The sequence below is a fragment of the Carassius carassius genome, chromosome 3, assembly GCF_963082965.1.
Source record: "Carassius carassius chromosome 3, fCarCar2.1, whole genome shotgun sequence".
NCBI classification, from domain to species: Eukaryota; Metazoa; Chordata; class Actinopteri; order Cypriniformes; family Cyprinidae; genus Carassius; species Carassius carassius.
In genome coordinates, this window is record NC_081757.1 from 31,629,175 (window position 1) to 31,644,700 (window position 15,526).

Here is a 15,526-nt window from a genome sequence, read left to right on the forward strand (position 1 = left end):
CAACACCATGCGTCGTGGGATTACTGGTGGAGATCGAGGGCATGGAGGATAGTCCTGCCCACACTCCTGCGACTGAGGGTGAGCTGCAATTGGTTTCTGGGAATTATATGGAGGAATTAATGGACCTTATAGACTGGTTTGTGGAGGTAAATCCTGAATCTCCTGTTTCTCCGCTGGTTCCGCCCAACCCTGAATTTCATGTTTTTCGCTGGTTCCGCCCAGCCCTGAATCTCCTGTGTCTCCGCTGGTTCCGTCCAGCCCTGATCCTCCTGTATTCCCTCCCAGCCTCCCACTCCCACCTCCTCCTAGACCTGTCAGTTCCTCTGCTCCATTTCCGCTGGTTCCGCCGGGCCCTGAATCTCCCATTTCTCCACTGGTTCCGTCCAGCTCTAAATCTCCTGTTTCTCCACTGGTTCTGTCCAGCCCATATCCTCCTGTATTCCCTCCCAGCCTACCTCTCCCGCCTCCTCCTAGACCAGTCTGTTCCTCTGCTCCACTTCCGCTGGTTCAGTCCAGCCCTGAATCTCCTGTTTCTCTGCTGGCTCTAGCCAGCCCTCATCCTCCTGTGTTTCCTCCCGGCCTCCCTCTCTCATCTCCTCCTAGACTAGCCAATTCCTCCACCTCGTCTCCGCTGGTGCCTGTCAGTCCCACAGCTCACCCTCAGTCAGCGCCATCTGGGCGCGATGGTTCGCCGCGGGACCTCCAGTCTCCAGCTCCGCCTTGGCGTGTGGATTCCCTGTCTCCGCCTCCAGCCTCTGAGCCCTGGACTCCACCTCGGTCCTTCGACCCTGCGGCTCCACCTTGGCACCCTGCTCCCTCGTCTTCACCGTGGCCCATCATCCCACCAGCTCCACCTGGCTCCCTCATCCCTCCGACTCCACCTTGGTCAGTCATCGACCATCCGCCGCCTCGGGACTCCACTCCTATGGCTTTACCTCGTCATTCTATCCCTCCGGCTTTGTCAGGCTCCTCCTTCCCTCCGGCTCCACCTCCGTCCTCAGACGCTCCGACTCCGAGGGCGTGCTGCCAGAGCCCCACCTCTGCCTCGGTCGCCGGTGCCTTCAGCGCTGCCTTGGACCTCCGGACCCTCTGCGTCACCCTGGATCTGCAGCTGCTCTGCTCCATCTTGGGCTCCTCACCAACCGGCGCAGTCTCCGTCTGTCGCCCCCCTGGTTTCGTCGGCTCCTCCACCACCTTGGCTCCTCCCGCCATCGACTCCACCGTGGATCGTTATCCTGGCTGGTCTCTGGAGCACCATCTGGCTCTTCCTGCTCCGGGCTCCTCTCTGGCTCCTCCCTCCTTCCACTCCACCCGGGTTCCAAGCTCCTTGCTCCCTCTTTGCCTGGCCCGCACCGTTCCGGGAGGGGGCGAACTGTTACGTTCATGGACTTTGAGTTTCCTTATTTGGTCATGTTCCTGTTTTTGTTTGGTTAATTGATTCATCCCCACCTGTTCTCCATTCCCCATATTACCTCCCTTGTGTTTAAAAGCCTGTCTGTTTAGTTCCTCCCTGTCCGCGATTATCTGTGTTACTGTCTATGTTACCTCTGTTGAAGCTATTGATGTTTATTAAACTCCTCTTTGATTTATTATCCTCCTCATTCGTCTGTTCTCCACACCAGCATACACAGCCCCTAACACTTAGTGGATTAGGCCCTAATAATCCTTAGGGAATCGATAGGGCCCTGCGCCTTAGTAGCTTGAGCCCTAAATAAACAGAACAATTTCTTCTCAGCCCCTAGTGAGCTGACTTGCATTAATTAAATACAAAAGGAAAAGTTAGCTTAATGATCTTAATATCTCCATCTGTACTTTGAACCAGTGAGTAGGTGTCGTGACCACCATGCAATGTTCATGTTTTGAGTGGGCATCTTAAACCAAATGGGATTATAATGCTTGGAAAGTTATAGAAACCAAACAAACCAAGAACATTAAACTGCATCATTTGCTAGGTAGAACTGCAACTTCAGACTTAATACAACCAAGGTTTTTAGATATTTGAAAGCTTGCTTGGTAAATTAATGTTTTTATTTCCATACCCATTATTATGAAAATGTAAGCATTTCCATAAAGCATTTCCTCCCCCACCTGGGTCAGTCTGACCACCTCTGTTTATTCCTGCTGCCCAAGTATACCCTGCTCATCAAATGTGTGAAACCCTACAATTAGAAATGTTAAAATCTGGCTTGAAGGTGCTGACTCCACTCTTCAACATGAATTCCAGCACACAGACTGTAGTGAGTTTGCTGCCCAGGCCACCACAAACTCTCAGATCAACATTTACACTTACACCAACTCTGTCATGGAGCACATCAACAGCTGTGTGGGGAGAGTGACCACACACAAAAAGAAAAAACATTTTTTCCCCAATCAGAAGCCCTGGATGAACAGAGAGGTTCGACTCCTGCTCAAAGCAAGAGATGCAGCCTTCAGGTCTGGAGACCGGGAGTCTTAAAGCTCAGCCAGAGCCAACCTGAGGAAGGGTATCTGCCAGGCCAAACCTCAGATGTTTACTCCACTCTGCGTAAGGTGAAAGCACGGAAGGCAGCTGGCCCTGATGGAATACCTGGTTGTGTGCTTAAAGCCTGTGCGGAGCACATTTTCAATCTGTCCCTGGCCCAAACAACTGTCCCTACTAGCTTCAAAACCTCAACCATCGTGCCAGTACCGAAGCACTTTACTGCCTCGGTCCATAACGACTTTCATCCTGTTGCACTCACTCCCATCTTTGCCAAGTGATTTAAGAAACTGGTTGCATCCCACTTAAAATCCTGTCTCCCTGCTATACTAGACCCATTCCAATTTGCCTATCGCCCCAATAGGTCAACAGAGGACGCCGTCTCAAAGGCACTTCACTCTGCCCTCATCCACCTGGACAGTCAAAACACACGTGAGAATGCGGTTCATTGATTTCAGTACTGCATGTAATACTTTAACCCCCCCCCCCCCCCCCCCCCCCAGATGATATCCAAGCTCAGTCAGCTAGGAATCAGCACATTCATCTGCAACTGGATTCTAGATTTTCTGACTAACAGACTGATCTCTCATCCTAAATCATTACCCTGAACACCGGCATGCCACGGGGCTACGTACTGAGCCCTCTCCTGTACTCCCTATTCACCCATGACTGCGTTCCTGTTTATGGCTCCAACACCATAATCAAATTTGCAGATGACACCAGGGTGGTAGGTCTGATCAAGGATGATGATGAGTCAGCCTACAAGGATGAGGTTCAGCACCTGGCTGTGTGCCACCAACAATCTGGAACACCCAGAAGACAAAGTAGATCGTTGTGGACTTCAGGCAGACTAGAAATCATGCACACACACCCATTTACATCAATTGAGCTGTAGTGGAGCATGTGTCGAGTTTCAAGTTCATTGGCATCCACATCTCTGATGACCTCACCTGGTCCCTTAACACATCCACCCTGGTCAAAAAGGCACAGCAGCGCCTTTACTTCTTATGAAGCCTTAAGAAAGTTCACCACTCCAGTGGGTGGTGAAAACTGCTCAACGGATCACCTGCACCCACTTAACTTTCATTGAGAACATTTATCATAAGTGCTGCCTGGGCAGGGCAAGAAACATCATCAAGCATGCCGCTCATCTTAACCCTCTTGGCGCCACGGTCTAGTTTACTCGACAAGATGCGGCACTGAATAAAACGGCCGATTTTGACAAACAGGGTGTCAAATTTAACCTCCCCTGCACCAGATAGCAGACATGTAATACTTCATCTCTGACTCAAACAAAACGTCATGCTTCTATACAAAATCTTCGAGCTAGAGCGCATTGAATCAGTGCGAACAAAAGCGGAGCTAGTGTGAGAGTGAGCCATTTTATCAGAGCAATATTGTCAACGTCAGCGAGTATTGGCATTAGATTATTATTATTATTATTATCTAATGGCATCAATAAAGCTTCAATAAACCCGCAATGAAGTGTTGGGACTTCTATTCGCGGACCCTGATTCTGAGGAATATCTGAATTCAGAAGATGACGTTGATACTGAAAGTGAAAGTATAGCCCTACACCAAGCACAAACGGTGGATCCTTTCCTTTGCCCAATGTAGATGGTCCTTTGGCCAATGTCAGTGGTGTGAACAATGTTTGCCGGGATCGGAGTGTTCATCGCGAAATTAGCGGGGAACGAGGCGGGAGATTTTTACCGCGCTAGACATGTAGATTTGTCTTCTGACCGTGTGCCTTTCCGCAATCGCGGCGACAGTATTGTAGTGGAGACTTTGTCTAATGCCACTGGGTATGCTAGACGAGGTCGAAGTATTCATAGGACAGTTACGGGGCAACGTGGAGGCAGGGTGGGGAGTCGCAATGACACTAACAGTAGTCCGAGTTGTGCACACTCGGTGCGCGTGAGGCAGATCTGGCCGCGCTGCTCGTAGCAGGATCAGAGGCGGTGTGACACGGGTCATAGCTTTTGAACTAAACAGGTCTTGTCTAATTGTGTTTGTGTGTCATATGAATAATATATATGTGCCCCATACATGGAATCACAGTGCCTGCTGTATGTAGTAAATTGAAAAACTCTACATGCATTCGGTTTGTTTCTACCATTTATTAGTAATGATTTACACAGTCCTTTTACTACTTACTATTTACCTGAGCATTCAGTATTGTGTAATATAGCACACAGAAGGTGAGGGACATTTTGGGGGGAAAGAAGTGCTGCATTTCATCATTTAAACACGTGACTTTTCATGAAAATTCTATAATTCACGATGGCCACCACCATATGATGTCATAATATGCAAATTAGATGGGAAAATGTAATCCCTACATAAACATTGGGTCATCCTTAATATTTTTATAATTGACAGAAAGTCTCTATCTTTTATCACGTTTAAGATATAGACTTTTGATATTAAGATGTCAAAATCGAACGTTTTAGGAAAAAACCTATGGGGCCTAAAGGGTTAACCATAGACTTTTCTTCATTTATACAACACTTTCTTAAAGTGCATTGTTTAACTCTCAGTTTAAGTATGCCTACAAAGCTCACACACTACTGGTTTTTGGCAAATCGGACCATACCACCATTTTCCACATACCTAAATATAAACAAAGGCTTGTTCAAGAACCCCCGGTGCAGAGAGTCGTGACACGCTGGTCCTCCCACTCAAAAGCTATGCTCCAGGCAGCTCTTGATGACATCAACTGGGACATGTTCAGAGCGAGTTCAACAGATACAATAACTATAAGGATCTTCTCAAATCAGAAATTATTGGTGGACAGAACAATCCGTGCTGCAGAAAACAAATGCACTGCCGGCCTCTTGTCGGGGGATATGAGCGAGTACAAAGCATCGTGCTATGATCTCCAACATGCGGTAAGAGCTCTGAAACAGGGAACGAACAGAGTCTCATTTTAAACTCAATGACTCCCAACACATGTGGCAGGGACTGAGGACCATCTTAGCCTTTTGAAATAAATCCTCTGCAGCTGTGAGAACAGACCTGTTGCTGGCTGATAAGTTATACTCTTTCTACAGCAACTTTGATTTCAATCGAGACAGCAAAACTCTGCCGATAAGCACGCCAGGAAGCAGCAGACAGAGCAGCGATCATCATGAAATCATGGCGTTGTGCTCACCATGTTGGAGGATGAGGTTCGGAAGGCCTGATGGGGTTCTCGGATGTGTTCTGAGGTCCTGTGCTGATCAGCTTGCTGGTTTGTTTGCATCCATTTTTAATGAGTCCCTAGCTACCTCGGTGGTTCCCACCTCCTTTAAAAAATCTGTCATCATCCCTGTGCCTAAGAACAATAACCCATTTTGCCTGAATGACTATGGTCCAGTTGCCCTCACATCAATAGTCATTAAGATCTTTGAAAAATTTATAAAGAACAACATTTGCTCATCCATCCCTGATCCTTTGGACCCTATTCAATTTGCCTATGGCCCCAATTGATCCACTAAAGATCTTTTACGTCCTGCAATCTCCTCTTATGCACATTGACAGCAGCAATGGTAACTATGAAAGGCTGATATCAAAATAGCTTCAAATCTCATGGACCTCGGCCTGAATTCTTCACTCTGCGACTGGATTCTAGACTTCCTCACTGGTAGACCTCAAGTGGTGAAAGTATGCCAGTTCACCTCCAACTCCATCACCCTGAACATGGGAGCTCCACAGGACTGTGTCCTAAGTCCCCTGCTCTTCAAGTCTATCATTTACTGATGATACTGTGGTTCTGGGCCTCTTTTCTTACAGTAATGAGGCAGCATACTTGGTTGAGGTGGAGAAACTTACATCATGGTGCAAGGAAAATTCTCTCTTTGAATGTGAGTAAAACTAAAGAGCTGATTGTGGACTTCAGGAAGAGGAGAGGGTGAGCAGCTTCAACTTCCTTGGTGTAAACATTTCTGAGATCCTGACTTGGACTTCACACATTCAAACTCAGGTTAATAAAGCCAGGCGAAGACTGTACCATCTCGACAGCTGAGAAATTCAGGGTTTCACCAGTAATCCTGAAAACTTTCTATTCAGGGACCATAGAAAGTCCATTAACTCAGTGTATCTCAGTGTGGCATGGGAACAACTCCAGTCAAGACTGCAAAGCCTTGCAGAGAGTTGTGCACTTAGCTGAGCGCATCTCAGGGTCTACTCTACCCTCTCTGCAGGACATCTACCTCAAACGCTGCAAAAGCAGAGCTGTAAAAATCATCAAAGACTCCAACCACCTTGTTAGTCTTTTCATGAATGCGATCTTACTGATAATTAAGTGAAGGCATGCTGATGAGATGAGAGACTTAAGAGGAGCTTCTTCTCCCAGGCCATCAGGCTCCTAAACTCAAACTCAGTCTCTTAAAATCAGCATGACTTCTCTTAATTTGGGAATGAGATGCTGCATCAAACACTATGGGGAATGTGCTCTGCTTGATCATGCTCTGAATATACAGACAGAGCAGCGATCATCATGCAATCATGGCGTTGTGCTCACCATGTTGGAGGATGAGGTTTGGAAGGCCTGATGGGGTTCTTGGATGTGTTCTGAGGTCCTGTGCTGATCAGCTTGCTGGTTTGTTTGCATCCATTTTTAATGAGTCCCTAGCTACCTCGGTGGTTCCCACCTCCTTTAAAAACTCTGTCATCATCCCTGTGCCTAAGAACAATAACCCATTTTGCCTGAATGACTATGGTCCAGTTGCCCTCACATCAATAGTCATTAAGATCTTTGAAAAATTTATACAGAACAACATTTGCTCATCCATCCCTGATCCTTTGGACCCTCTTAAATTTGCCTATGGCCCCAATTGATCCACTAAAGATCTTTTACGTCCTGCACGTCCCCGGGCGCCGCAGCATAAAAGCTGCCCACTGCTCCGGGTGTGTGCTCACAGTGTGTGTGTGTTCACTGCTCTGTGTGTGTGCATTTCGGATGGGTTAAATGCAGAGCACAAATTCTGAGTATGGGTCACCATACTTGGCTGAATGTCACTTCACTTTCACTTCACTCTTCTCTTATGCACATTGACAGCAGCAATGGTAACTATGAAAGGCTGATATCAAAATAGCTTCAAATCTCATGGACCTCGGCCTGAATTCTTCACTCTGCGACTGGATTCTAGACTTCCTCACTGGTAGACCTCAAGTGGTGAAAGTAAGCCAGTTCACCTCCAACTCCATCACCCTGAACATGGGAGCTCCACAGGACTGTGTCCTAAGTCCCCTGCTCTACAAGTCTATCATTTACTGGTGATACTGTGGTTCTGGGCCTCTTTCTTACAGTAATGAGGCAGCATACTTGGTTGAGGTGGAGAAACTTACATCATGGTGCCAGGAAAATTCTCTCTTTGAATGTGAGTAAAACTAAAGAGCTGATTTTGGACTTCAGGAAGAGGAGAGGGTGAGCAGCTTCAACTTCCTTGATGTAAACATTTCTGAGATCCTGACTTGGACTTCACACATTCAAACTCAGGTTAATAAAGCCAGGCGAAGACTGTACCATCTCGACAGCTGAGAAAATTCAGGGTTTCACCAGTAATCCTGAAAACTTTCTATTCAGGGACCATAGAAAGTCCATTAACTCAGTGTATCTCAGTGTGGCATGGGAACAACTCCAGTCAAGACTGCAAAGCCTTGCAGAGAGTTGTTCACTTAGCTGAGCGCATCTCAGGGTCTACTCTACCCTCTCTGCAGGACATCTACCTCAAACGCTGCAAAAGCAGAGCTGTAAAAATCATCAAAGACTCCAACCACCTTGTTAGTCTTTTCATGAATGCGATCTTACTGATAATTAAGTGAAGGCATGCTGATGAGATGAGAGACTTAAGAGGAGCTTCTTCTCCCAGGCCATCAGGCTCCTAAACTCAAACTCAGTCTCTTAAAATCAGCATGACTTCTCTTAATTTGGGAATGAGATGCTGCATCAAACACTATGGGGAATTTGCTCTGCTTGATCATGCTCTGAATATACAGACAGAGCAGCGATCATCATGCAATCATGGCGTTGTGCTCACCATGTTGGAGGATGAGGTTCGGAAGGCCTGATGGGGTTCTTGGATGTGTTCTGAGGTCCTGTGCTGATCAGCTTGCTGGTTTGTTTGCATCCATTTTTAATGAGTCCCTAGCTACCTCGGTGGTTCCCACCTCCTTTAAAAACTCTGTCATCATCCCTGTGCCTAAGAACAATAACCCATTTTGCCTGAATGACTATGGTCCAGTTGCCCTCACATCAATAGTCATTAAGATCTTTGAAAAATTTATAAAGAACAACATTTGCTCATCCATCCCTGATCCTTTGGACCCTCTTAAATTTGCCTATGGCCCCAATTGATCCACTAAAGATCTTTTACGTCCTGCACTCTTCTCTTATGCACATTGACAGCAGCAATGGTAACTATGTAAGGCTGATATCAAAATATCATGCTCTGAATATAGATTTGGGAGGACCATGGCACACACGCAGTTGGTCCATCCTTCTCCATAGGGTAGCTCTGTGGATGTTCGAACTGGACACATACAATTAAGCTTCTTCTGGTCAGGCTCCTGGAATGGAGGAGGACAGAAAGCATGCAGCACTATTGGTTGTGGTGTGACGGAGGGAACCTTCGGAACTGGAGTGGCCGGTCAGAACGGGGCTACTAATGACAGCCGAACCCCATCCCGGCGTACTCTTGCCAGAACTCCCGGAAGCAGAGCGATCGGGGAAAAGCGTAAGGACAAAGCCTGGGCCAAGTCTGCACCATAGCGTCCAGTCCCAGGGGAGAGAGAGAACCAGAGGGGACATTACAATATCTCCTGAGTCGCAAAGAGGTCCACCTAAACCTGCTTCACCGCCTTGGGGTGCATCCATTCCCTTTGCCTCAGCCAATGTCTCGACAGGAGGTTTGCTCCCACATTTAGATATCCAGGAATGTATACTGCCCTGATTTAGAGGAGTTTGTCCTGGGACCACACAAGGATCTGGTGCACCAGCTTGTAGAAAGGTCGTGAATGCACACCTCTCTGGTGGTTGATGTAAGAGACCACTGATGTGTTGTCAGTGCGCACCAACACACGATGATCTCTCATGTCTGGGAGGAAGTGTTTCAATGCTCGATACACAGCCAGCATCTCCAAACAATTGAGATGCCATGTCAGATGGAGAACACTCCACAGACCGTGGGCAAGATGGCCACTTATGACCGCACCCCAACCGGTGAGGGGTGGGTCCATTGCTAGATGATTCAAGAACAAATGTTTCTTCCACATGTCTAAGGCATGGAGGCATCGCCACTTGACCTTGATAGTTCGAAGTGGATTCCCTCTCGGGGAAAATCCCTTGGTCTTGAGTCACCACTGTAGGGGCCTCATGTACAGCATGCCAAGAGGTTTCACATTTGACGCAGCTGCCATCAGACCCAGCAATCTCTGAAACTGCTTGACAGTGAGTGACTAGTCTTCTTTGACTCTCTTGTCTGACCCGAGGATTGACTCGATACACGCAGGGGACAGACGTGCCTGCATCTTGGTTGACACCAAGCCTATATAAGTGGTCCTCTGTAATGGAAAAGCACACTTTTCTTGACATTCTGTCTCAAACCCAGCTCCCCATATGGGCAAGAAGTGGGGCGGGGCTGAGAGCCATGGGAACGGAGCGAGGCCGGTGGAGTGATTGGAAATCAGCGACACTCACCCGTCTCAAGTCCAACGGAGGAGATGGAAGGATATAAAATAGGAGCGATGACAGTGAAGGATGAGAGAGGACCAGGCCTGGATTTTAGTTGTTTTTGGCTTTTGTTTGTGCGCGGCAGCTGCCGCGCTGTTTTGTCTTTATTTTATTATTAAAGTTATTTTATTGTCCGCCGGTTCCTGCCTCCTTCTTCCCACGAAAGAACATTGTTATAGTCATATCGATGTCAAACTGCCATTTGCTCAAATTGAGCTAAAATCAACCAATCGTCTATGTAATTTAGTATGCGTATATCCCTGGAGCTGCAGTGGAGCCAGAGCAGCATCCACACACTTTGTAAGTGTGCGGGGTGAGGGTGCAAGGCCGAACGGAAGTACTCAATATTGGTATGCTTTGCCCCAGAAAGCAAACCTAAGAAACTTCCTGTGTTGGGGATGGATGGAGACATGGAAGTATGCGTCTTTGAGATCTATCGTGACAAAGCAGTCCTCGGACCTTATTTGAGATATGACATGCTTGATGATGAACATCTTGAACTTTAGTCGCATGACTGAGAGGTTCAGCTGACGAAGATCTATGATCGGACGCAACCCTCGATCCTTCTTTGGAACTATAAAATACTGGCTGTAAAACCCAGATTCCCTCTCATAATAGAGTATTCACAGGAAAGCACACAAAGGAACAAGCGCACAGTAATGCACTTACAACATGAACATTCTGAACATTCATTTTTCATTATTCTGTTTTTCAGTGAAGTTTGCAGAAAAAGTTATACTTTCTTAGTTACATCAACTAAGTTTTTTATCGAGCATTGGTATGGAGACTTTATTTTTTGTGTATGTACTATAACATTTTGATAGTTCCTCTGTTAAACTTCAGTGGATCTGGGTCATACTGTACACTTATAAGTGGACAGGAAAGCACACAAAGGAACAAGCGCACAGTAATGCACTTATGTTGGGTGAGGCAGCTTCCCTTGAAAATTTATTCATGTCTATAACAGCCTGTAAAATAAAGTGCTGGTAGTATTAGTTGTTTTGTGCTGCTCTAGATTTGGCGATCTAAAAACAGTGGAGCTAAAATGCGTTAAAGAAGCTATTCAGACCTAGAGAAGTCCTTACCTCCAGCAGGAGACTGACCACACTGCAGGCCCTTGAAACCTCCTGTCGGCATTTTCCGCATTAAACAAGAAGCCAGAGTTTGATCCAGCTTCTCCAAGGAAGACACCTGAAAAGCCTTAAAAACATAAGAAACATTACAAACCTTAAAAAAGTATTTAAAGCTGAAGAGTGTGCCACTATCATCACTAAACCAAACTGTAAACATGAAGAAAGGTTTCCCAAACTCTTCTCCATCTGCCATTGGTCAGACAATCATATGGCTCTGTCGACAAAGTCTGTTAGTTTAACAATTGCTGGCATGTCAGTATGGCCAGGATGATTAGACAAACGTTTTAATAGCACCTCAGAGAAACCTTTCAGGGGAGTTAACCCATAGTTAAAATAATAATAATAATAAATTTTATTCAGTAAAGTGCATTTAAAATGCTACTTTCTCAAAGTGCTTTACAACACAAGCAAACACAATCTGAATTGAAATACAGAATAGCAATCAGTTAAAAGCAAGACAGAAATAAAAAGTTTTAAAACGAGATTTAAAAATACCTAACAAATTTGTTTCCCTGATGTCACCTGTGAGTGAATTCCACAATTTGTGGGTGTAAGATGAAAATTAGTTCACTTATATGACTCATTTATAGTTGTGTCTACATATTCAGCTGGGATATTTTAACATTGACTAAATGATACACCTGGTATAGTGTATAGTGTATAGTTAAGTGATACATATATAGATCATCTGTTGTGGGTTATTTAAAGTATCAACCCAGAATTTTAATAAACAAAATAAAAATGTATAGTAAAAAGATGAAAGACACCAATGATAAAGTTACTTCATCAGACAGTAAAGCCTAATATGCTTTACCATCTTTTAAAGCTATTCAGAATTTGTTTATCTATTCAAATGTGCAGTAAATTAGGAGGATGAAAATGGTGTATTATCACAATTGGTTGCAACAAATAGAGTAAACGCAGGAGCTGTTTTATTAGATGATCAGATGAAGAGACACAGGGATTCTGATGAATGCATGCAGTGGCTTTCCTTTATGATGCCAGTGGTATGGCCTCCTAAGCAGTGTTGGGGAGTAACTAGTTACATGAAACGGCGTTACGTAATTTAATTACAAAATTATTGTAACTGTAATTAGTTACAGTTACTACGAAAAAATGAGTAATTAAATTACAGTTACTTATGAAATTTTTTACGATTACAAAGGGGATTACATTTGAATATTTACACACATCCACATACAGATTTAACTGATTTCTTTCCCAAATTGCACTGACTATTCTGAGACATACCGCCCTAATAATTTCCGGGATGCGGAAACACAGTCTGGTTCGTAGAATCCAGTCATAAAAACAAAATGCCTAACGCGGACGGAATATGCCACATTTTGGATGACTAAATCAAAAGTAGGTCAGTACACTTGAATCAAAACATGACATCGACTAGTGTCTGTGAATATTAAGCCCCAAAAATGCAAAAGCCTATATGACTTGCACATTCTGCGTGTCTGTGGAAATCAGGCGCGGACTGGACACCGGGAGAACCGGGACAATTCCCGGTGGCCTGGCAGCCGATTTTGCTCCACTATTTAATATCATTATTGTATAATTGTCTGCCGAATGTACTAAAGCGATCATTTGCGAATCCGCCATTTGATAATTAAATCTCTAATAAGTCATGAATTGTTAGTCTTGACTCGCGCGCTCTCCGCGCCTCCGCCAAACGGCTTGGATCAGACTCAGAGTAATCAATGCGAGAGAGGACTGCTGCAGCAGAGAAGCAGAACTCCTGTTCAGGGTTTCAGGTCAGTTTAATCTGTAAAGATGCTTTTTTGTCTTTGTTTTTTTTATTTATTTAATCAAGCAGCAGCAGGTTGCTCATAAGTCATCACTCAAAATAGCCTACTATATAAAGGACATCATTATTATCAGTTGTAATGTTACAGTAGGAATTTATCTGAAAAAAATTAAGATTTTTTTAAAGGTTTAGGGGGAGCTACGACAGACAAACACAACCCTTACGAAAATTAACATTTTAATATTCAACTATAAATCCAGAGAAAATGGTTACTATTGTTTAAATGTGGTAACCAAAAATGTAAAATTATTTTACAATTGTATTTATTTAAAAATAAATACAAATCCATTTGCAAAAAAACAAAACAAGATTATTTTACTTTTATATAGGCTAATAAAAGCAAGGTTAATTTTTGTAAGGGAAAAACATGACTCGTGTACAGTATTAGGATTTTTCTATAAAGATATTGTAGTATTGTAGAGTATTGTATTGTAAAGTATAGTTTTGTTAAATCTTGAGTATTAAAGTCATGAGAGAGATGGATAACAGGGCAAAATAAAGAGACTGAAGAGAAAAAAGGAAGTGAAGGTGCAGTTCAGGAGAGAACTTTTAATTATTTTGCATGTCCCCAAATTAAAGATTTAAATCTTTTTTTATGTCAGGTCCATACAAAAAATAGTTTTGTCCATGAATTTGTTTGTATGAGTTAGAATTTTCCAGTCTGAATTTTTTTCCCAGTCCGCCCCTCCTGTAAATTAATGGCAAAGACATGGTTTCATTTACTACACATAGGCCTACTGAAGCTCGCAGTGTTTTCAACCTCTGCCGCCTCAATATAGGAGTACACGAGCACATAAACATAATTTCTAGAACTGCTCTGTGTCACTTCATGTGCATTTTACTTATTTTGAGAAAACTATCATCATATACAGAGACAGCAGTTTCAAAAAAACACAAATGTTTCAGGAGTTTAGTACACAGAATACGTCACATGCTTATTAGATAACTGTATTTAAGTTGATGTATATGCTTTTATTTATTATTCTTTAATTTTCACAAATTTAGAAAAGTAATCAAAAAGTACTCAAAAGTAATTAGTTACATTACTTTAATAAAGTAATTGAAAAAGTTACACTACTATTACATTTTAAACAGGGTAACTTGTAATCTGTAACCTATTACATTTCCAAAGTAACCTTCCCAACACTGCTCCTAAGGACTCCTATGTGGGAATGAGCAGGGTAGAGCAGGTAAAAAAGTGCAACCGAGGCAGAGTCAGGGTGACTGGAGAATCATGTAAAACCGGAAGGAAGTAGAGACAGGGTGATAATTTAGGGCCGATGAGCTGAGGTGGAGCCAGGGGATCCAAGGACCAAGATGGAGCTCTGTTGTCCATTCTGAGGAGTGTGGACAGCAGAAAACACCAAAGGGATGGAGGTGCCCAGTGAACCCAGAAGACTGGAGGACCCAGGTGTACCCACAAGCCCGGAAGACCAAAGTGAAGCCAGAGGGACCGAAACCATGAAACCATGAGGTGGAAATAGTAGGACAAGGGACCCCCACTGGAGCCATAGAGATGACCAGCCACGATGGATACGATTGACTGCATGGCTCAAGCTGAGTCTTTGGTCTCACAGGAGACCAAGGTGGATGCAGATGATCCAAGAGACAAATCAGAGCTGGAAGCTGGGAAAGCCGAGGCTGAACCTATGAATAAAGCAGAGCCAAGCAAGTAAGGAGCCAAGGAGCTTAACAGTGACAGTTAGGATAACAAAGCCAGTAAGCCAGCTGAAACCATTGTAGAAACAGAGAAAAAAAAGTTGGGCAAAGCTGGCAGGGACAAAAGAGCTTGTATGCTCAGCAGGACCAGTTGAGGAGAAAGGGAACAGGTTACGACCAGAGAGTTCATTCAGGCAGATGTGGTTGCCAAAGGGAGAAGGAGTTCAAGGGTTGGCAGAAGGGTGGGGGACAGCGTCTGTGTCCTCCAGATCAATGAGCCATGTGTCACCCTCTGTGGAGGGACCAAACAGTGGGTGCAGGCTACAGGAAGGACCAGATGTTTAGAAAGTTATTTGTTGAATATTCTATATTATTATTATTATTATTATTATTATTATTATTAACAGATTGAATATCTCTCTGAAGTAAACACTGGAAGGTGAATGTTAATTATTGAATTTTTAATTATGAAAATGTGTGTGAAATGTTATGAATTTAAACACAGCTTAAATTAAAAAAAAAACTGTGTTGAATGTCAGCCCATAAAATCCAAGCCTTAAAATGGCATTAAAATGCAAGCACTGTTTATGCAATGTATTGTTTTTTTTTTCAATTAGAAAAATTCAACATTCTTTTTTTTATTTCAAAGTCATTTGTCATATTTTTACCATATGTAGGTGTAATACAATGTTATTATTATTAGTAGTAGTAGTAGTATTTTCCACAGATCTGTGTGAATGTGCATC

General features: G+C 44.0%; 1 protein-coding gene across 2 annotated transcripts in view; it reads right to left on the minus strand.

Moving 5' to 3' along the window:
* The window catches only part of LOC132125002 (B-cell scaffold protein with ankyrin repeats-like), a 338,644-nt gene that overhangs the window by 194,103 nt on the left and 129,015 nt on the right, over positions 1-15,526 (minus strand). For both annotated transcript variants that reach the window (XM_059536208.1, XM_059536200.1), the window contains exon 6: positions 11,258-11,372. In XM_059536208.1, coding sequence (XP_059392191.1) covers positions 11,258-11,372 — 115 coding nt within the window. The remainder of the gene's footprint in view (positions 1-11,257; positions 11,373-15,526) is intronic.